General features: G+C 47.7%; 1 protein-coding gene across 1 annotated transcript in view; it reads right to left on the reverse strand.

Moving 5' to 3' along the window:
• The window catches only part of Cdhr3 (cadherin related family member 3), a 64856-nt gene that overhangs the window by 33009 nt on the left and 9804 nt on the right, over positions 1–22043 (reverse strand). The window contains exons 3-6 of the mRNA XM_021202474.1: positions 21303–21468; positions 18575–18672; positions 5579–5673; positions 4721–4825 (exon numbers count right to left, since the gene is read on the reverse strand). Coding sequence (XP_021058133.1) covers positions 4721–4825; positions 5579–5673; positions 18575–18672; positions 21303–21468 — 464 coding nt within the window. The remainder of the gene's footprint in view (positions 1–4720; positions 4826–5578; positions 5674–18574; positions 18673–21302; positions 21469–22043) is intronic.

A 22043-nucleotide genomic window follows, 5' to 3' on the forward strand; every position in this document is an offset into this window, starting at 1 on the left:
TCCTCTTCCTCTTCCTCCTCCTCCTCCTCCTCCTCCTCCTCCTCCTCCCTTTTCTTCACCTGAGGATACAACTCTTCCACATGGAACCTAGGCATCTTTCCAGATGGCATTCCCCATGAGGCCAGCTCTCTAAACCCCTAGCAGTCAGAAGTCATCACACTGTTCTCCAAGGGGCACTGTGCATATTATAACTCCACATGCCTGCTTACTGACCTTTCCCAGGCCTCCATGCTTTTGTAAAAAGTCAGCAGTGAGATTATTTCAGGGGAGCAGAGTCACCTTTAATTTCCCTGTCTTGAGGTGCCACTTTCCCATGTGGTCCCTCCTTGAAGGGAGGCAATCTTCATCTCTGCTCTAAATGGTTGCCTTCTTGTCGGGGCCTCAGATCACTTGGCTGCCCCTGTCTCACCACAGCTGTCCCATAGGGAGGGCCAGAGGAAATAGACACAAGAGAGAGCCTCAGGCTGGATCAAGAGAGAAGCAGAGACAATCTGTAGCCAGGACCACACACTAGCCAACCCCATGGGCCCTACCCTGAATCCTGGGCCCAAGATTATGCATGAGGAGAGTTCTTCCACCATGTATCTCATTGTTGGGGAGGAGCAAGCTCATTTGGTCCGAAAGGTAGCTCCAATGCTTGGGCCTCCTTGCCCAGTGTCCCCCAGAGTCTGTGACTTTGGTGGACTGAACCAGCAAAGCCAGTGGTAGCAAGGGCCAGAGACAGAGTCAGAGGAAAGAGGCAGCCTGTCTTCTACAACCAACAGAATCTTGTTTCTAATGCAGGATGGTTTTTTTCTTCCCTCCATTAGATTGGGTCTAGTAACTTCCTAGCCAGGGTCACAAGGATGCTTGGTGGTCTGAATGATACAAAGTTCCCCGGAGTTTCTGGCATTTGAATATTTGCTCCCCAGTTGGTGATTTTCAAGGGGGAAGGGACTAGAGGGTGAGGCCTCGCTGAAGGAAGTTTGTCACTAGGGGCAGGCTTTGAGGTTTCCAAAGACTCCTCCTTTCCAATTTGATCTCTGCTTCCTGTTTGAGGTTAGAGCTGTGAGCCCTCTGCGGTTACTCTGGCTGCCATGTCATGTTTTCCTGCTGTGATGATGATGGACTCTTATCCTCTAGAACCGTAAGCTCCAATTAAACCCCTCTTTGTGTAAGTTGCCTTGGCCGTGGTGTTTTATCATAGCGAGAAGAAAGGATAATCCAGATGTTTCGCTGCCTGCACAGATTGGTCCTGGCTTTCAACATTACTCCCTGGACCAGCAACGCCAGCATCACCAGTGAGTTCCGTGGGAATGTAGATTACTGAGCACTTAACGGAGACCTGAATGTCCCCTGAAAAAGTCAGGGACATGCATATAGTCTCCAGTGTCAGTGGTGACCATTAGGCTTCCTAGGACAGTAAGAAGACGACATAGGGGGAAGATGTCCTTTGCCCCATCTTTGACTCCCTCTAGGCAGTGGTTCCAAGCTGAGAGATTATTATAGCTAGACACATTTTTTGGTTGTCACAACTTGGGGAGGAAGCTGCTCTTCGCACAGTGAGGGAGATGCTGCCAAACACGCTCCTTCGTGCAGGACAGTCCTGTCACACAGAAGTGTCTGGTTCAAGTCCGATGAGCAGCTTAAACCCTGCTCCGAAGCCTCTATAGTGCATGCTGGGTGTGCCACGTCCCCATGAAAGGAACAGGGCTAGCTTTGGGGGACAGTGCCTCAGGCTGTCATGCCAAACAGTGGTTCCTTGGTTGCCCTGGTAGCAAATGTGGCAGAAGATAAAAAGTTTTGATATTTGATTTGGGGATCTAAGATTCATGTCTGTAAAAATATATATCTATACCTATACGTATACCCGTACCCATACACATATCTATACTCATACCTATACCTATATCTGTCTTACAAAATGGCCTAATTTCACATCTACCAAAATAGAGAGAACAAATATGATTATCATTCATATTCCACAGTCAGCTCCTCACTACACCTGGCTGCCAGAACTCGGGGCCACAGCAAGTGGGGCCTGTGGCCACACTCTCTGTGTGAAGGGGCATCTTCCTCCCTGTAATGAGTATGCAGGAAGGCACTGCCAGGCACTCTTACGAGAGGACTTCCAGTGAGTATAAAGAAAACAGGCAGAGCGGGGAAGAGCTACTTGCTGACATCTGAAATAAAGTGATCTTCAGTCAGCACCACACACGAGGGAAAGAGTAAATATGTCCGTGTTTTCAGCCTCCCAACATAAACATCACACCCACAAAGCAGACAGCCAGACATCTCCACTCAGGGATGAAATGGGGAGACAGCCTCAACAACAGAAACAGCACTCGCTGCAGTGGCCTTAACTAGACATAAGATGGGGAGTTGTTTCCACATCTGCCTTGGCTACCTCACACTCAGACTTGGTCACAGCTGGGTCAGCTTGAAGATTTCATCTCCTAACCCACAATGAAATCATCGTGCTTCGTGCTAGCAGAAGTTTTGAGAGACAAGGAAATAAGAAATGTGAGGGATCAGGCACGCTTTCCATTCAGCATCTAGGGTAACCCAACTGCATCCTGTCAGCTCATGGCTGTTGAGGGATGGGGATGGGCAAGAGAACACCCTGAGCAAAAGGAGGCGGTGCCCTGCCCTTTCGAGAGTGCAGACACACCTCGATACCATCCATGCACACCGAAGCAAAGCTGACTCAGAGCCTGAGAGGTCCATCTCTAAGATCACAAGAGAGAACCAAGGAGTGGTGACCGTTTCCCTTCTCAGTCAGACAGCTAACAGCTGCATTTTAGAAGACACGCTACAGAGCAGACTGGTGCCCAGAGGAGACCTTGTTTTCTCTTTACCATCCTATCAGTTTGCTTTTCTGCTATTATCAGTGCTGTGGGGACTATTTCAGGCTCTTAGATTGCCAACCCCACAGCTATCTCCTTCTTAGACTTTTTTGGGTGAATCCCACAGAGCTGTGTGGCCTAGTAATTCAGCCTGAGTCTGCATGGGTATATCACAACCGTTTTCCAACCTCCTGGCTTGAGAAACCTACAGCTGTGTTTCTAGACTCTCCCATCTGTAGAAATGCCCAGGTTCTCTGGAACCCAGGACTGGGGACTGATGGAAACATCCCGAGGGGGAAGATTACTTGTTTCTGTAGTCGCCATACCAGAGTTAGTCTGGGGCTAGTGTAAATGACCAGAAACTTTGCAACTGTGGCATGTTTGCAAACTGCCATGAGGTTGGCTTGAGGGATATAACAGTCTGAATAGCTTCCAATCTTAAAGCATCTTTCTTTCACATGTGCTTGCATGTCCTTATGTGTGCAGGTGCACATGCGTATGGAAGCCAAGAACAGCCTTGGGCGTCCCTCCTCAGGGCTGTCCACCCATCTCCCACTTTTGGACGCCGTGCTTTTCACTAAGTACACTTGGCTGCCTGGCCAGTGAGACCCACATTTGTCTGTCTCTGTCTCCCCAACAGTGGGCTTTATAAGTGTGCAAGCACAGCCAGCTTTTCTGCATGGGCTCTGGGGATGGAACATAGCAAGTCTTCTACGGACTGAGCCTTCTCTCCAGCACTCTTAAAATGGTTTGCTAAGAACGCTACCTCCTTCTCATGCTCGTGGCTTTTTCAAATATTTTCATTTTATTTTTAATATTTTTAAAGATGTATTTTATTTATGTATCTCTCTCTCTCTCTCTCTCTCTCTCTCTCTCTCTCTCTGTGTGTGTGTGTGTGTGTGTGTGTGTGTGTGTGTGTATCAACACGTGGGTACAGGTGCCCGAGGAGGCTAAAACAGAGCATTGGCTCCCCTGGGTCTGAAGTTACAAGCTATTGTGCGCTGCCTAACGTAGGTTCTGGATTCTGACAAGCTGCAGTATAGGAGCAGCAAGCACTTGTTACTCCTGTGCCATCTTCCTTCCAGCTCTGCTTACACTTTTGCTTCTCAGATGATAACTGTCCCCCACCTCTATGTTTGCCACAGTCGCTTGTGTTCTACTCCTTCACAGCCATTCATGCTGCTGACCCCACCCCCACCCCAGGTACAAGATGGTGTTGGTTCCCTGTGGCTGGGGCCTGAGCCCACCCAGGGCAGCAGAAAGTCAGGCTGCTTAGGTTTAAATCCCTGACTCTAAATCCCAAATTATCGTCCCGAATCCCTGTGTGCAGTAGGCCATGGTCTTCCTTTGGGTCCGGGTTGAGGCCAGGTCCACCGTCTTTCCCAGCACACATATGCTCTTTCCCTCATCTCAGCTCTAGGTGGAAGCGGCAGACACGACCAGGTGTCTTTCTGGATCTACCAAGCCAAGAAGGAACTTTGGTGTGCCAGCAGCCTTAGGACACCATTGTGGTGACACCAGTGTGGGCTTTATGGTGACACCAATGTGGGCTTTAGGGTTCCTTTAACACGGGGCACTTTATTAAACACGTGCCTGTCTTGCATTTATTTTCTGTGTGTACAGTGATTCACAAGGAGTATTGTGCTCAGCCCCACCCTCTCTCCATCATGTCTACAGTCCCATGGTGCATGTGAATGTGAGGCATCAGGAGGTGTGGGAAGCAAGGGGAACATGGGGTTGAGAGGCATAAAGGACACGGGAGAGCTCTGTTTTGCATCTCTCGTCTAGGCCAAGGCAAAGTGCATCTCTGTGTTTTATCACGAATGTGGCCAAGAGGGCTGTGGAGCCAATCATTTGGGGTCGGCTTTCTCTGTCCTGCGTGCTCTCAGGCCTACCTGGTAAAGCGTGGGATCTCATCGTTGATGTTCACCATAGTCACTTGGAGTGCTGTGGAGGCTTCGAGATTCCCACTGTCTCTTACTCCCACAAGGAGGTCGAAGCTGCCAGGGGAAAATTCCAATGCAGAGGAAACAAGCTTTGCTGACCCCGCTACAGAGAGGAGTGGGAAAGGCCACAGTGGAAGGCGTGAAGCGAGCGGCCTCCTTTCTAGCTGCCTGCTTCGTATGCAACTTCCAGAGGTCAAATGTGGCCTCCTCCCCTCTCTCGTGTCTCAGTCTGGAGGGTTTTTTTTTTTTTCATGGCTTCTACCTCCCTGGACAAATGTCCACTAAAGCCAGCCAAGCCTATGCCTTTACAATGACCCTGCCATCGGCCTGTTCCACTCTCAGGAATGGGGACTCCCATTTTATTCATTCACTCATTTGAGGTGCTGGCTATGGAAGCCAGTGCCTCCCGTACACCAGGTAAACGCTGGCCATTGACCTGTCCTCCATCCTCAATATCTACTCTGCTTCCCTTGACCTAGAGCCAGGAGCCTCACCTGGCTTTCCCAAGGCCTATGGCCTCGTCTCAAAGCCTGGCCTCTCTTCAGGTACTTTCTAGTTACACTTGCTGCCTTTGCTGCCCCAGGCACTACCCTCCTCCTGTCCCCAGCTCGGGGGACAATGCCCTCCATTGTTCCACATGGGTCTGGCCAAGGTTTTCAGATTCCTGAAGCTGAACTCCTAGCCACCCCCCCCCCAGGTGGCTCAGGAACCCAGCACCCTGTCGCTTCTCCATCTTCCTTGAGTTTTGAATAGCTGTACCTTAGGGATAGCCGTACCTCAGGGACAGAAGGTCGTTGGCAAGCTTACCTCTTGTGCCTTGCCTCAAAGTCCAGTCCCGTGGTGGAGAAGAGGGTGCCATTCGCGGACATTCTGAAGTTCTTCGAGGGAGAAATGAGGAAATACTGTACACAACAAGGGGAAGTTAGGATTAAGTCAGTACCGCCTCAGGTGCGTTGGCTCATGTCCTGTCTGATACTCTTGGCATGTACAACGTTTTGAATGATTTCCGAAGTTGTCTAGATAAGCAGCTCTGAGACTTCATGGCTGCCCAGGAGGAAGACGTTTAGGTGTAGTCGGTCTGAATGCCTGCCTCTGATGAGGACTCTCTAAAGAGCTGTTCCAACCACTGAAAATTTACCAAAGGTCGCTGCCTGGGTAAGTTTTGCTGCTAGCTCTAGTCTCTCAATAGGACTTGACTTTAATCAACACTAGGACTTGACTTTAATAAACACTGCTTAAGCACATCTATACTGCATTAGATAGTAGGACCACACCCAGCATGTATGAGACCTTGTGTTTATTCTTGAAAGAGTTGGCTATTAGGAAGTACAAACATGTACCCAAGCATCATTCATTGACATGATAGAAAGGAAAGAAGAGACAGTCATGACTTGAGAAGGTGAGAGGCATCGAGATTTAGAGCTGAGAATATACTGCTCTTAATTTTATCCTGGTAAAGGGCCATTAGTAAAAAGTCTACTCACATATGTGGGTAGTTGAGATTTTTTTTGTTGTCCTTGATACCAGTGCCCAGTGCTATTCTCTTGACAGCTGTCTGTCGCACCCATGAAATCTAATAGAAACACATAGGCTCGTGCATAGAACCCACTAAGGTCCAGGCCACAAGAGGACCATGGCTGTGTTCCTCTACAAGCGCTCATCAAGGTGGCTTCCTTGGGGCTGGAGAGATGGCTCAGCGGTTAAGAGCACTGACTGCTCTTCCGAAGGTCCTGAGTTCAATTCCCAGCACCCACATGGTGGCTCACAACCATCTGTAACAAGATCTGATGCCTTCTTCTGGAGCTGTCTGAAGACAGCTACAGTGTAATTACATATAATAAATAAATTAATTAAAAAAAAAAAAAAAGATGGCTTCCTTGGCTGGGATATGGGGTCAAGGAAGTGGGAGAAGGGCTTGCATCAGATGGGCAGAGAGTACATGATCTGATCCTTCTCTTGCCTTGTCACTCAGGGACAATACCAACGACTCCACTCCTTTCTGTTGTTGGTGGCTGGTGGCTGGTGGTTGGTTGCTATTGGTTACTGTTAGCCAAGGTTTGTTAAGTAGTCAGGCACAAAGAAGAAACAAAAAGAAATCAGATATCCTGATGACAAAGATCAAACCTACCCCAAGGAATTCGACACCTTAACTATCAGGAAGCAGTCCAATAACATCACCCCCTTCCTCCCCCCTCTATCCTTTTCTTCTCTCCCATCTAGTGTTAGGGGGTTGGAAGACTGGAGAAGTATGGAAGAAGAAAGAGCCCCCAAAGTAGCAAACAAAAGCTACACTTGCCATTGGGAAAACTGAGTGAGAATTCACGATGTGAAATATGAGGGGCAATATGAACACACTTTATAACCCTTTATTTATTGCAAAGAGCTCTTAGGTTAAGAGATTTCATTATCTATGGCTAAGATGAGAGGTGATCTATCCCTAAGGCCTTAGACATGAGTCCAATAAGCAGTGGAGGATTTAAAACTAGAGCTATGGGGCCCAAAGTCTAGAATCAAAGATGCACAGCCAAGGTCTCCAAACAACAATGTGGTGTGTGATCACTGTGGAGTTCCTGGGACCAAAAAAGAGTGGCCAGAAAATAGATGAAAGGTTTCGTCTTGGGCCAATATAGAGTCTTTAAACCATGTTTGAGAAGTATTTACTTTCTGTTTGTTCTATAATGGTATTTTTCTAGTTGTAATGAGCATACATTTACACAAAAATGGAAGAAGACAGAAAAAAATATTAAAAAGTCACTAACTGAAATCCATGTGTGAAAGCTCATCATTTTGATGGATTACTTCCTGTTATTTCTGTGCAAACACACACCTTCCAAAATCTCAAGATGATGTGTTAATCGAATGGCAATATTGTTTTCTTTTTATTTCTGTCTTGAGCATTTCCTCATAGCCCTGTGTCTCCTATCAACCTGGATCGACTTCTGAGATCAGAGGAGACAGTGTGGTCTGGACGTGATGCCCAGAGACTCACTCCTTAATTCTGACTGTTCAGCCTAGTTAGCTGATGGCAGCACAGCATTCTAAACATGGGTTTATTTAACAACATTCTCTTGCTGTTCATTTAGGGGTTTTTGCCCAGTTTCAAGAGGAGACAGTTGGGCAACTCCAGGAAGCACGTTTCTGGGATCTTCTCTCAGGACTGTACTGCCTCTCCATTGTAGATTCAGCTTTACCAGCCCCCACCATCTCTGTAGTTATTTGCCTGGACAGAAATAGGTTAGCCATAAGCTACCTACATGCCGAGGAGTCCTGTGTCACCGGGCTGAGTCTTCCCTGTAGGAAATCCTCACATATCAGTAATGAGAGGCCCAAGCTGAGTGTGACGTAAGAATGAGGTTTTAGGGACCCATGGGGACATTTACCACGAGCATCAGAGTCAGAATCTTTCTGTGGTTTATAAAACTCCGGGAGACACATCTATCTATTGGGTTCTAAGCAGTGGGGACCTAGGGATATAGAGACAGTAACTATGCTCTGCCTCTCAAAGCTTATGGTTAACCAAGGGGAACAGAGCAATACAGGTAAAGCACTGCAAGAGGAGCCAATATAGGCAACTGTAGGAAAGAAACCTCTTACGCACTTTTGAGATGCAGCATCACCAACTGGGATGGCAAATTATGTGTGTGGTTCTGGAGAAAGGCCTCAGAATTTGTCTCTTGCTTCCACAACTTCTAGCTCTGTGAGACTGTATAGGATAACAACAGAGCCTACCCATGGAGAAATCTACAACATGCTTGTCTTAGTCACTGTTCAATTGCTGTGGAGAGACACCATGATCCAAGGCAACTCATAAAAGAAAGCATTCATTTGGGAGTGGCTGACGGTTCCAGAAGCTTAGTCCATGATCATCATGGCAAAGAACACAGCAGCAGGAGGCAGGCATGGCTTCGGAGAGTAGCTAAGAGCTACATCCTACAGAGAGGGGAATAGGAGCTGGGCCTCATATGGCCTTTTGAAACCTTAAAACTCATCCCCAGTAGCACGCTTCCTCCAACAGAGCCACACTTACTCCAACAAGAACACACCTCCCAATCCTTCTAATCCTTTCAAACACTGGCACTCCCTGATGTCTAAACATTCAAATATATGAACCTATGGGGGCCATTCTTTTTCAAACCACCACACTGCTATAACAATGCTTGGAACATGCCGGACCCATACTGGGTGGTAGTGTCTACTGTTCAGCTAAAATGCACAATCCTGTTATAAAGGTGCAGCTCAGTAAAGCATTTGCCTCACATATACAAGGCCTCAAGTTCAATGCCTGGCCCTCCAGCACCTTAAAAATGCCTGATGCAAAAGGCGTCCTTTGTGTCCCTGATCCCAGTGTGTAACAGAAGCTTCCCCCACACAGGTGCTCAGTGTTGTTAGATATTCAAAAATGGGGTTTTATTCCTTCTAATTTCTCACTGATGAGAGACCAACATTCCTATCTCTGAGAAATCTTAAAACAAGCAGAGGATGGTGCTGTGTGTCTGTAATGCCAACACTCACAGGGCAGAACTGGGAATATCGCCACAGAGTCAGCCCAGCATTTCAAGGTGAGATCCTTTGGTGTCTCAAAGCCAACCACGATAGCACCAAAATTCTTGACAACAACAATAAAAAAAAAAAAATCATGTCAACCATTTTGTTTAAGCATGGTAACGCTATATGTGACTATGAAGCCAAGAGTGTAGCCCAGAGTCTCAACAACTACTGTAGGAAAAAAAGCGTCAAGGAAACAGCAACAGGTAAAATTGGCACTGGTGAACAGAGACGGGGAGCATGAGCATTTACTCTTCATTTCCATATGCTGACTTCCTAGAATCTTGATAATCTTTAAATGTGTGTATTTATGTATGTATACATGCATATATGCATATAATGTAACATATGTAATGTATATAATTGTATGTAATGTGTATAATTGTATGTAATGCAATGTATGTATGTGTGTATTTATGTATGCATACATGCATTTATGTATATAATGTATGTAGCATATGTAATGTATGTAATTGTATATCATGTGTGTAATTGTATGTAATGCAATATATGTATGTATGTGTATGTATGTATGTATGTATAATCACTGCTAGGCTAATTCTCGTTTCCTTCTGTCTTCGTGCTTTGTTCACGGGCACACAGTTTTGTGCTCAGAAAGAAGATAATATCTGTAGACTAGAAATATTGTGTCATGTGGCCCCCTGCCAGCAACTCAGTAAGGCTTTCTGTAAAACCTGGCATTCTCGCCTCCCTTTTAAAGGCTTGTTTAATCAAAGCTCTCCCTTGATATTCATTCTTGGAAAACAGAAATTAAATAGAATGAAAAGCAACTGCAGCCCCTCTCTGCCCCAGTCCTGGCTGAGAAAAGCCCTGAGTAATCAGATCAATTCATCGAACAAATGCTCGTTAGACAAGCTCTCTGCTTTCCTCTGGGAAGATCCCTGCCCGCCTCCCACTGTTCTGTTTGCAGGCTCCTGGTGGCTCCTAGTTGCCCTTGGTCACAAAAGCTTCCTTTTGGAAGACACAGGCCATCCTTCCTGCCCTATTCACTCTGCAGAATGCTTTTGGTTTAGCCAGAGGGAAGGGGGGGGGTGGCCCAGTTTCATGAAATGTCAGCTCCCAGGGGGCTAGCAACCTCTTCTTGGCTCCTTGCTACAGTGTGGAAGCAGCTGGCAACATAACCAGGGGTGTCTCACCCAGCCATCCTGGGCTGTCAGTCCTTCAGTACAAAAATCAACATGAATTCAGCCTTGTCTCCTAGGAACAGGGCATCCGTGCCACACTGAGCCAGTTTCCAGAAGGAAGCAAGAACCCTTGTTCTCCCAAGTCCAGGGAGTAACAATGACAATTTAAGACACTGAATTCAGGACCCCTTACTCTCTCAAGGTGCACTAAGCCCACCATGTGCTCTCGAATGTGGCTCTGACAGGCTTGTCCTTCTCTCAATTCCCGCTGCCTTGCTGAAAATCATTAGATTACATTCCTAAAGCTAGCCATCAAAGTCTATCCCCTCAGTTGGCCACTTCCTCCTATTGAGGCTGACTACCAAGGTCCAGTTATCAAAGTATTGAAGTCCAGCAGTCATGAGACCCTTTTGGCTACCCTAATTAACATGCCCATTTAAAATTAAACACCTCATCCTAACACAGGATTTCCTTTTTTTTTTTTTTTTTTTTTTAACCTTTATAAACTGTCATTTGTCCATGGGCCACATCTGTCTCCTTTCTATCTACAGTCCTTTCCCTTCCAGGACAAATACCCCTCCACCCTCTCTCTTATTCCCTTCCCTTTCCCCTTCATTCTCTGTCTCCTGTCTTTTTCTCTTATTCTCTGCCCTCTGTACTTATGGGACAAATAAAGATCCTTTCTGCTGAGAACTTGGTCTTGGGGAGTCTAGAGCTACTCACTACCTTGCACACAAATCCAGCCTCACCCAGAGGAGGAGCACCCTGAATTGGGTCTTTCAATCAAGCTGGGGGTTAGAAATACAGAACACATGTCTGCTAGGCTTCTCCGTGTAAGCGGAACATTTTTGAAGCAAGCAAACAAACGAACAAAGAAGTCCATCAATTTCTTTCTCTTTTCTTCCGCGCTATTCCCACTCCAGCTCTGAGGTGGCAGGTGAGGGGAGAAGAAAGCAACACTGGTATAAAGCTGCCCCACGGTGGCACACCCTGGCATCTGTCTGTGTGGAGCAGCTGAGTGGGGTTGGCAGCCACTTAAATGTTTTTAAGAGACGTTGACAAATTTGTGTATTGGGAGTTTTGTAGCGCTTACTTATTTGTTTTTAGAGACAGCATTCATGTATCCCAGGCTGGCCTCCAACTTGCCATAGAACAGGTTTTATGGCATCCTAAGGACTGAACCCGGGGCTTTGTGCACGTTAGGCAAGCACTCTAACAATTGAGCTACGTCTTCAGTGCCCAAAGCTGATTTACTAATGTTTGCCTTACTGATAAAGCCCCAGCTCTAATCCCTGTCCCTTCTCTGGGAGGAAAGCCATAAGGAGTCTTGAGTCCTGTCTCTGTGCCCCACGCTCTTCCAGTCTTCAGGGTAACAATCTCCATTGATCTGAGCATCTTCCCAGAAGCACGCACAGCCAGCAGCTGTGGGTCTGGGGATGGAAACGTCCAAGACCGAGGGCTTTTCCTCTGTGAGCCTCGTATGAGGACCTAGAATAAAATGACTTTTGCTATGACTTCTAGGGGTGACCTCAGAGTTCCCAGGCAAGACATGTTGGAGGGGAGGGACGTGGTGGAAAAGCTACTAGGAAGGGAAGGGTGAGGTACCTTGGCAGCATATGGCTAAAGGTCTGAGCCCACTTCTGGGCTTGAAAACCTAGCCAGAGCCACCAATTCCTGAGCACAATTCCCCATAGTTGTTCTCTGACCTTCACATACATACTCCCAACACACCAATAGTAAATACATAAATAAATATGCCAGCTATTCATGAACTTTATCGGTCCGTTTAGCATAGAGTACTCATGGGAAGAAGGAATGGATAGGTTCCCCTCAGAGTCATGAGTATGAAGATGTAAGTAAGAATGTCCTATTGCTCTACTGAAGGTAAGGTCATTGCTCTTTAATTTAATCCTGTGTCTGTCCTGGTGAAGACAACGTACACTCCGTTTCATGCAAAAGGCCTTCCTTAATGGAAGGGTCTGAGAAAGCCCTTTAATGAAGGACTGTGCACTAGATCACTTTGCCTCCAGCTGCAAAACCTATTAGCATCCCCAGAGTCTCCAAGGAGGCCATCGACCATGAGAGGTACGCAGGGAGGGTGGGAGCGGAAGCCTCCTTCAGCAGGTGGGGAAATACCGAGTGGGTACCAGAAGAAAGCTGGAAGCCTGAGCGCTCACAAGCAGTGGCTTTCCCTTTGTGTGCAGACTCTGGATCCCAGCTCTACCTGTACCTTCATCAGAACACAGAAGGACCCCCAGAGGACAGAACAGAGAGACGGGTCTGTAGAGAGGAATTGACATGAGATCACCATTCAGAAGAATTTTATTAGGAAAGAGATTTCAACCATTGTGAGAGTGTGTGTGTGTGTGTTTGTGTGTGCGCGCGCACACGCATGCACGCGTAACATCATGCCCATAGTCAGCATGATGAGAACCTGAAGGAAAGGAAATCTTCCCTTCAAGTTCCAAAGAATAGCTTCCTTAGGAGCGACGAGCATCATGCTCAGCATGACAGAGGTCCTGAAGGAAAGAACCTTCCGATCCCCAGAACAAACCGGGCTTTCTGACTCATAGGTTTTGATGAATGATGGGACGGACGTTCCAGAGCCTGTGAGTTAGCCTACATTCCAGGAAGCAGGTACTAGTTCAGGCTGGGCAGCAGAGGGAGTGGAAGGGGCTGGGCTGAGTCACTGCGGGCACCTGTCAGTTCTTTATCGTAAGGGACAGACTGCAGGGTTGTGTGGCCTGATTTCTGGGATGGAGATCACAGCTAGAGTGTCTGTGATCTAACAGCAATTCATGCTACGTGGTTTCTTGCACTTTTACTGTGACTACTAGAACATTAAAACCATATGCAGCCCTCACCTCTGGCTGCACAGGTCTGAACGGTAAGGAACAAGGGCAGTCAGAGCAGTATGCGACTGCATGCTTATCGGGTTTCTTTTAAAAGGATCCGGTGAAGAAAGGCGATGGCTTCAGGGGGCATCCCCATTTTACAGGGTCTGTGATGTGATGTCGCTTCCTTAAACTGGCTACCGACTGGAATGTTGCTCGCTTTGCAGAGTCAGGGTTTCAGTGTGTGTGCTAGTCCTTTGTTGAATCTACCCTTCACTTGGGGCACAGCTCTTTTATGGAGCCCGTCAGCAAAAGGAACAGGCACAGACCTAATCCAGGTGGCTTTCAGGACCTGTTTAGGTGCTTACTCAAGTCTGTTCTGGCTCTCCTCCACGGTTCTGTGCATTGCACTACAAAACAGTCTGAAGTTTGCATGCTAATTCAGTGTTTGCCTGCTGTGTGCAGGAATCTGCATGCTTTGTGCAGCTGCATCTGTTCTCAGCATATGCTCAACATGAGAAAACATTCAAAACCAGTGGCCTTTCTGACCTAAAGCCTGACCACTGTGCAGACTCCCCACAACATCTAGACCAGCTCCAAACTCCTGGTAACTTGGGCAATCGGACCTGTGAGTGTCTGAAGTTCCCCTGAGGTTGCAGCTTCAAGCCAAAGGTGATCAGCATGGATTTCATCAATCCAGAGTTAACTGTATCCTTTCTGCCTTGCATAGAAAACTCTGCCTCTTGGCACCCCTCCTTCCCTGCCCCCTCTCCCCTCCCCTGTGCCCAGAAACAAGCATCTAAGTACAAAGGCCAGGGAGAACTTAGTACTGCGCAAACCATCATTACTTTTTTTCTAGTCTTTGATCCTTCTAGACAGTGTTAGCTGCCCATAGAGCTGTATGGTCCCACACAGGAGTTAAACGCATCATCAGTGCTTTCTTTGACAAGACAGAAGTTCCTCCAAACAACCTCACAGTTTGTACACGCCCTAGATTTACATTTACCTCCAAACAACTTGACCTAGCTGCATAGTTCAAAGGAAGCTACTTTGCTGCACTGGTGACAAGAAACGCTCATGGCTACAGAGGGCTACCTCCCTTCTGGGACAACTGCACCTGGAATGGGTTTCTGCTGGACTGGACCCTTATGCCTACTGTGTAACTTGGAGATGTCTTAAAAGAGAAATTTAAAAATGGAAATCTAGCTGGGTATAGTAGAGTATTATACCTGTAGTCCTAGCACCTGGGAAGCTGAGGCAGAGGGATTGCAACACCAAAAATAAATAGCCAGGTGTCATGGCACCTGCCTTTGATCCAAGCACTCTGAGGGTAGAGCTGGGTGGATCTCTGCGAGTTTGAAGACAAAACTGTTCTCATATATGTAGCACAGAGCCTCACCTACTTCTGGTTTGCTCTCTGCTTTGTGTGTGCAGCTTAAGATGTGTGCCAGCAGTTGCAGCTAGCTGCCCTACCCTGCCTCCCAGCCGTGAATCTTCTTATCCCTCTGAAACCATAAGCAGAGATAAACACTCTTACTTAAGTTTCCTTGGTCATAGTGTTAGGGTCCAAGAACTGCTGAAGGAAGAGCCCAGACTCAAGCCATATGCAAAGTCAAAGAGAGTTCATTCTGCAGAAACAACCAGCCTGCAGGGGTCAACCATCATCGGAAATGGCAGTCCCCGGGGGACGTTTGCAGGTCCCTTTTTATGCAGAGCTAGGGGAATTTTCCAGAACAATTATACAATCTCTAATGTGATTGGTAGGGTCAAAGCGCAGTGACATTAGTACAATTTTGATTGGCTACTATGTTGTTAGTTCTATATTTGGTGAGATCTTAAAGAGTGGGTTAGGCAATCTGAAATTTCATTGGTGGGTGCTGGGAAAGCTACACGGTTGGTTTCTGGTTGGCTTGTGCCAGGTAGGCTGTAGTCTGCGTTCCTGTGTCATGAATGTTCAGCCACAGGATGAGATACCCAAACTATATAAGGCTACCCAGCACAGATGGCCCATCCTGAGAAAAGGCTTGTCCCTATCCTTGGGCTTCTCTATAGGCTGTTCTTCGGAGGGGGCATTTTACAGCCTTGTTCCTGGAGCTGGCAGCTGATAGCCTCTGACTGATGGCTTTATGGGGAGTGGCAAAGCGGGTATGGTGGTGAGTTCCTGGAACTGATGATTTTCCTTCTAATCTCAGGCTTGACCTTGACATGGAGTTCATGTTGTCCTCTAAGAAGCTTTTATTTTATTTTATTTTATTTTATCTCCTTGCTTCTTTTTCTTTGGTGTTTGGTTGGTTGGTTGGTTGGCTGGTTGGTTGTTGGGGTTTTTTTGTTTGTTTGGGGGGGTGGGTTGTCATTGTTTTGGGGGGAGGGTTGTTTTTTCAAGACAGGGTTTCTCTGTGTAGCCCTGGCTGTCCTGGAACTCACTCTGTAGACCAGGCTGGCCTCAAACCCAGAGATCTTCTGCCTCTGCCTCCCAAGTGCTGGGATTAAAGGTGTGTGCCCCCAGCAGCAGCACCCAGCTAGTCATAGTATTTTATCCCAGCAACAGAAAAGTGACTGCTAGAGACCTCAGTGCAGCCTATGCTAACTTTACAGCCATTGCTCCCCCCGTGAGTGAGCATCACTGGATGAACGCGCACATCACACACAGAACACAGTACCTGAAACATGGCACCTTGGACGTTGAAAAACATGAAGCAGGTCCCTCTACCCTTGTCCCTAACCCCTCTAGCACTTTCCCTTTGGTAACACATGGTAAGAGTCACCTCCAGGGCCTCCTGCTTTATACACCAAGGCTTAGAGAATTCTAAATAGGCATACTGCACTGAGAGACCCCTGTTTTGTTTTTGATTTGTGGTGGGTTTTTAAAATCAGATTATACTTCTACATAGAAAAACTTACATAGAAAATCTTCTACTCTTGCATGGAACATGAGTATAAATCATGTAATCTGTGGCTGGAGAGGCAGCTCAGAGGGTATGAGCACTTGGTATACAAACATGGGGATCTGAGTTCAGATTCTGGCACCCGTAAAAACAAACAAACAAACAAACAAACAAAAGATAGGTGAGGTTGAAAGTGGTTGTGACCCTGTACTAGTTAGTGTTGTGTCAACTTGACACAGGCTGGAGTTATCACAGAGTAAGGAGCTTCAGTTGGGGAAATGCCCCCATGAGATCCAGCTGTGGGACATTTTCTCAATTAGTGATCAAGGGGGAGGGCCCCTTGTAGGTGGTGCCATCTCTGGGCTGGTAGTCTTGGGTTCTATAAGAAAGCAGGCTGAGCAAGCCAGTNCTATAAGAAAGCAGGCTGAGCAAGCCAGTGGAAGCAAGCCAGTAAGGAACATCCTTCCATGGCCTCTGCATCAGCTCCTGCTTCCTGACCTGCTTGAATTCCAGTCCTGACTTCCTTTGGTGATGAACAGCAGTATGGAAGTGTAAGCTGAATAAACCCTTTCCTCCCCAACTTGCTTCTTGGTCATGATGTTTTGTCAGGAAGAGAAACCCTGACTAAGACAGACCCCAACAGTGTGGGCCTCAGACATGGGAGCCTCCCTGGGGCTGGCTGGCCTCTGTCTATCTCCAGGCTCAGTAAGCGACCCTGACTGAAGGAAGTAAAGCGAAAGACTGTTAGAGAGAGGGTCTTCCTCTGGCCTCCATGAATGTGTGTGTGTGCGCGCGCGCGCACACACACACACACACACACACACACACACACACACCTCCTATCCTCCACTGTGGTTATATTTTCTGTTATATCTGCCCTCCACGACAAGTGTGCTCTTAGTAAACACTCATTTAAAACACTTACTGTTTGTTGTTCAACAGTTTGCTCAGAGATTAAGATATTCTACCCTGTAGGGAAGGAAGCTTCTTAAGCAGGAAGGTAAACAACTCAGAATGGCTTCAGAAAGTCCCTGAAATGGACCAGATTCCCCGCCAGGGTAAACAGCAAGGAAGACTGGGAGCCGACCAGCAGCCTGGAAGAGGTTTAGACCCTCTGAGGTACCTGAAAGGATGCTCTCCAACCTGTCGCACTGCCTGCAGGCTGTGCAGTGTGCCCTAGGTTCCCAGGCTGTGAGCTGTCACCCGTGCTGAGGTGTGCTTTGGCGATGCCCCTGTCTGAGTCATTCCTGCTGCTACAAGTAACCCCTCACCCATATTACTGTAAGGAAGCCCAATAAAACGAATTGGTTCCCCATGTTGGATTTCAGAGGCGAGCAGATGTATGTGTGGCACCTCCCCAGGAAAAGTTTTGTCGCACAGCGTTGTTGCTTTCACTAGAGTGGACAGCCACCCATTCCATGTTCCCTTCTTTATGCAAACGCTGACACGACTGTATCTTGAACACATGAATGAGTGACTGAATATATGTTTTTGAACAGAAGGACATCATCTAAGAAGAGCAGCTATCTGTTATTATAGAGATGCCTGCCGTAACCTTCCAGCCATTGTTTCAGACCCTGTGGCTGCCTACATTGGTGCTGGGGAATTATTCTCACGGATCACTTTCTCCTGTGAGGAAAACTGGTCCTGTTGGAGCTACAAGCCCACAGTGAATGGGAGTAGCAGGCTGTGGTGTTGCTGATGGCTGCCTGTCCTGTGTGAGAGCCTTCCTCTCTAGACGCTAGGGTTGGTAGCTGTGCACCTGCTCCCTTGGTAAATGTTTTCTTCCCAATGCGTTTCCTCAAGCCTGCAAGGCAAGTGCAGCCTGAGCAAAGCGGAGAGAAGCACCCTCCGAGGAATAGCTAAGCGGCTTCCCCTGTGCCTGGCTGGGTCTAAAAGCCCCAGCTCCCAGAAGGAAGCTGACTTTAAATGGGAGAGAGGAGACCTCAGCTGTCTCTCAACACTCTGAGTCCAGTCCCTGCTCTGCACCAAAAACCCTTGAGACTTAACTTTCCCTTAAAAAGAAAAACGTCTTGGCTACAAGCTAGACTCCATCTCTTAAAAGGGATGCTAGTACCTGGTTTGGGGTGTACTTTAGTGCTTATGTTTAAAATCACAGAGGTGGCTTTGTATCAGGTTGAAAGCAAACACTGCCAGCTTGGCCAGGCCTGGGTCAGGTGACTCCCCCTGTAGCTTCTCACGTGAGTAAGGCGTGCTTGTGTCAGCTGCTCTTCTGTTTCCGCTGTCATGGGCATAGGTGCTCAACGAGATCACAAAGCACTAGGCACCTAGAGCCCTGGCCAGACCTGCTGCCCCCGATGTCCACCTGCCAGGGTGGGCTATCAGCTTTCAGTCCCAAAGCTCGAACGGACAGCAGCAGCCCAGGATACTTACCCCGAGGGGTATGTTCCGGCTTGTGTCTTCTGGGTCAAACGCTTCCACCTGGTAAATGAATCCAGGGTTTGTTCTTTCTATGACATAGAGGTTTAAACCTGTTCCAAGTCAAGGGGGAATAAAAGTGTCTCATCAGATGGAGAACTCCAACACCAGCCATCCAGATGCTGCAACTAAAAGGAACCAACTAAGCTCGCTGGCATCATGGGACAGAGAGCAGCAAGGATCAGTCCTGGGGGAAATCTACTTGAACAGAGTTGTGTATGGAGATCTCTGCAATACTGGGTGTCATGTCTTCAGTCTTCAGTCACCTCCTCCACTGGGTGGTGACCCAGACTGTTGGTAGCTGGGAAAGAGGACCAGGATGAGAGAGAAGCTGGGAAGCCACCCTAGTTGGCCTTCACATTCAGATCTCTCTTCTTACGTTAAACTGACCCTGTGAACCACACTTGGACACCCAGAGGAATGTTTGTGGTGAGAGGAGCAGGAAAGAGATGGAGGAGGAATCTAAGGTGGTCTCAGATACTCAGGGAAGGGACCAAAAGCTAGTTCCATCTTCTACAGTGTTCCTAGTGATAAGGGCAGCAAGGACCTGCTGTAGGCTCTGGCCCACATGGCTTTCTGAGGAGTGGCTAACGACATTCAAAAGGACATTCCTCGTGGGTACCATGCTGAAGATGCCATACCCGTTCCCCTCCTTGTCCTCCTAACAGATCTGTACTAAGGAATACATTTTAGTGATTCTGATAGTGTATTGGGACTTTACAGTGGAGGAAACTGTTGGAAAGGCTACAGTGTTGTCTCATGCAGTGATAGGGTCAGAATTCAGATCCAGCCTCGAGGAAAACTTGGATGTGCTATCAACTAAAACAGGAAAGAGACTAGAGGAGGTTCCGAGTGGAAATAGGGTGAGGAGGGACATAAAGGGTTTGGTTTGTTTACACAATGGAGCACTACTCAGCTGTTAAAAACAATGAATTTATGACATTCTTGGGNAANTGGATGGATCTGGAGGATATCATCCTTAGTGAGGTAACCCAATCACAAAAGAAGTCACTAGAGATGCACTCACTGATAAGCGGATATTAGCCCAGAAACTTAGACTACCCAAGATACATTTTGCAAAACACAAGAAAACCAAGAAGGATGACCATCGTGTGGATACCTCATTCTTCCTTAGAATAGGGAACAAAATACCCATGAAAGGATATAGGTACAGAGACAAAATTTAGAGCTAAGATGAAAGGATGGACTCTCCAGAGACTGCCCAACCCGGAGATCCATCCCATCATCAGCCACCAAACCCAGACACTGTTGCACATGCCAGCAAGATTCTGCTGAAGGGACCCTGATATAGGGGCCTCTTGTGAGGCTATGCCAGTGCCTGGCAAACACAGAAGTGGATGCTCACAGTCAGCTATTGGATGGAACACAGGGCCCCCGGTGGAGGAGCTAGAGAAAGAACCCAAGGAGCTGAAAGGGGCTGCAACACTATAGGTGGAACAACAATATGAACTAACCAGTACTCACAGGGCTCGTGTCTCTAGCTGCATATGTAGCAGAAGATGGCCTAGTCGACCATCATTGGGAAAAGAGGCCCCTTGGTCTTGCAAACTTTATATGACCCAGCACAGGGGAATGCCAGAGCCAAGAAGTGGGAGTGGGTGGGGAGAGGAGCAGGGGCGGGGGGGGGGNATAGGGAACTTTTGGGATAGCACTTGAAATGTAAATAAAGAAAATATCTAATAAAATAAAATAGTAAGTTAAAATAAAAAAAACAGTAAATAAATATAAAGAAAAATAAAGAGTTTGGTTTGAGAGTCTTGCTAAGTTTGAGAAGTCTTTTAGAGGTCCAGGAGACCCTGGGGAAAGCAGATGGGTGTGTGAGTGTGGGAGCCCCCGAGGAACTGTGGACTTAGGGTTCTCACTGTACAGAGAGCACACACATCCCGGAGCTTGGCGACCTCTGATGGATGGTACCGCTAGGTTCCATCATCTGTATTGGTTGTTTTTCTAAGTTCACTCATCATTAATGCCTCTCTGTGTGCGTATGAATACATACGCGCACCTGTGTGTATGATCCATGTGGGTGTGCGTGCCATAGCATGCATGTGAAGATCAGAGCACAGCTTTGTGGGCCAGCCCTCTCGTTCTGCTTTTATGAAGGTACTGGGTATTGAAATCAGGTTGCCAGACTTGCATAAGAAGAAGGTTCACCTGCTCTGCCATGCCTCACCCCGATTGATTGATTGATTGATTGATTGATATCGGGAAGTGAGCCCACGGCATGCGATACCAGCATCCCACCTCACTAGCTTTCCATCTCTGTAGAACGTCCCCTGCCTGTCTGTCAGGCAGGCCCAGGGCAAGCAGTGCCCACAGAGTCCACGAGGGAGAGAGAATAAGACAGCTGGCCAATGGGTGCAGAATACGGTGACAAACCTCCAGTGGGCTGAGCCCAGGTTCTTCTAGAATGCTACACGTTGAGGTTCCCATGTTCAGCCTTCTTCTGGGACAGAGAGGAACAGAGAGAAGCACAGATGCAAAGCTCTAAAAAGCTGCTGGGTGTCTCGACTGGGCATGCTGTGAGAAAGACATCCCATTTCTCCCCGCTTGCTCGTTAAGCAGCTGCCTTCTCTGCGGAAGGCAGCTGCTTGTTCGTTTACTTTTTCTGTCTGGCTCTGTCCCGCAGGGTCCTCCCTGATGCCACTGCCTGGGTATGTCTCACCTTGTGCCAAGCTGCCTTGGAACTGAGGCGGCTCGTTCACATCTGTCACCTGAACCGTCAGGACTTGCACGTCTGTGACACCGACGTCATCCTTAACGTAAATCTGCAAATCAAATACTTTTGGTCCGGTTTCAAAATCCAGTTGTTCTTTCCCGGTGGTGACCACCTGAAATGAAACGCAAGGTTCTCAGTATCCACGGGAGAGGCCGGCTTCACAGGCAAGCTGACTTAGCCATTCCAACATAAGCCCCATGACACTTCTCAGAAGCCCCTCCCGTGGGTGATGCTGCTTTACACAGGGAGGAAAACTATTCTGGAGATGTTCTGCTGTAATTAACAGGGGATGGAAAGACGCAGAATTTTAATACCTGCTGTACTTAGCACTAGGCCCCCAGATAGACCCCGCCGTGTCCTGGACACAAGTCCTATAGGTCCAGGCACATTGCTATGGTTATCCTCTAAGATGCGTGTGTTGAAGTGGAATGCGCAGTGTCAAAGCGCAGGCTGGTGCGAGCTAAGCAGTCAGAGGTGTTGGTGGGTGGTGAGTGCAACACTCTCCAGCGTGAACCAATGCTTTATCCTGAGAGCGAGCTCTTACAAACTCAGGCCAGCTTCCCAGGATGTCCTTGTTTGAACCTCTTACTCTCTTCCTTGTCCCCTCACCATTGTGTTTTGGTCATATCCTTGTGCAGCAAGAAGGCCCTGGAAGATATCAAAGTGACACTGGACCTGCCAGCCTCC

Source organism: Mus pahari, chromosome 7 (assembly GCF_900095145.1).
Source record: "Mus pahari chromosome 7, PAHARI_EIJ_v1.1, whole genome shotgun sequence".
Lineage (NCBI taxonomy): Eukaryota > Metazoa > Chordata > Mammalia > Rodentia > Muridae > Mus > Mus pahari.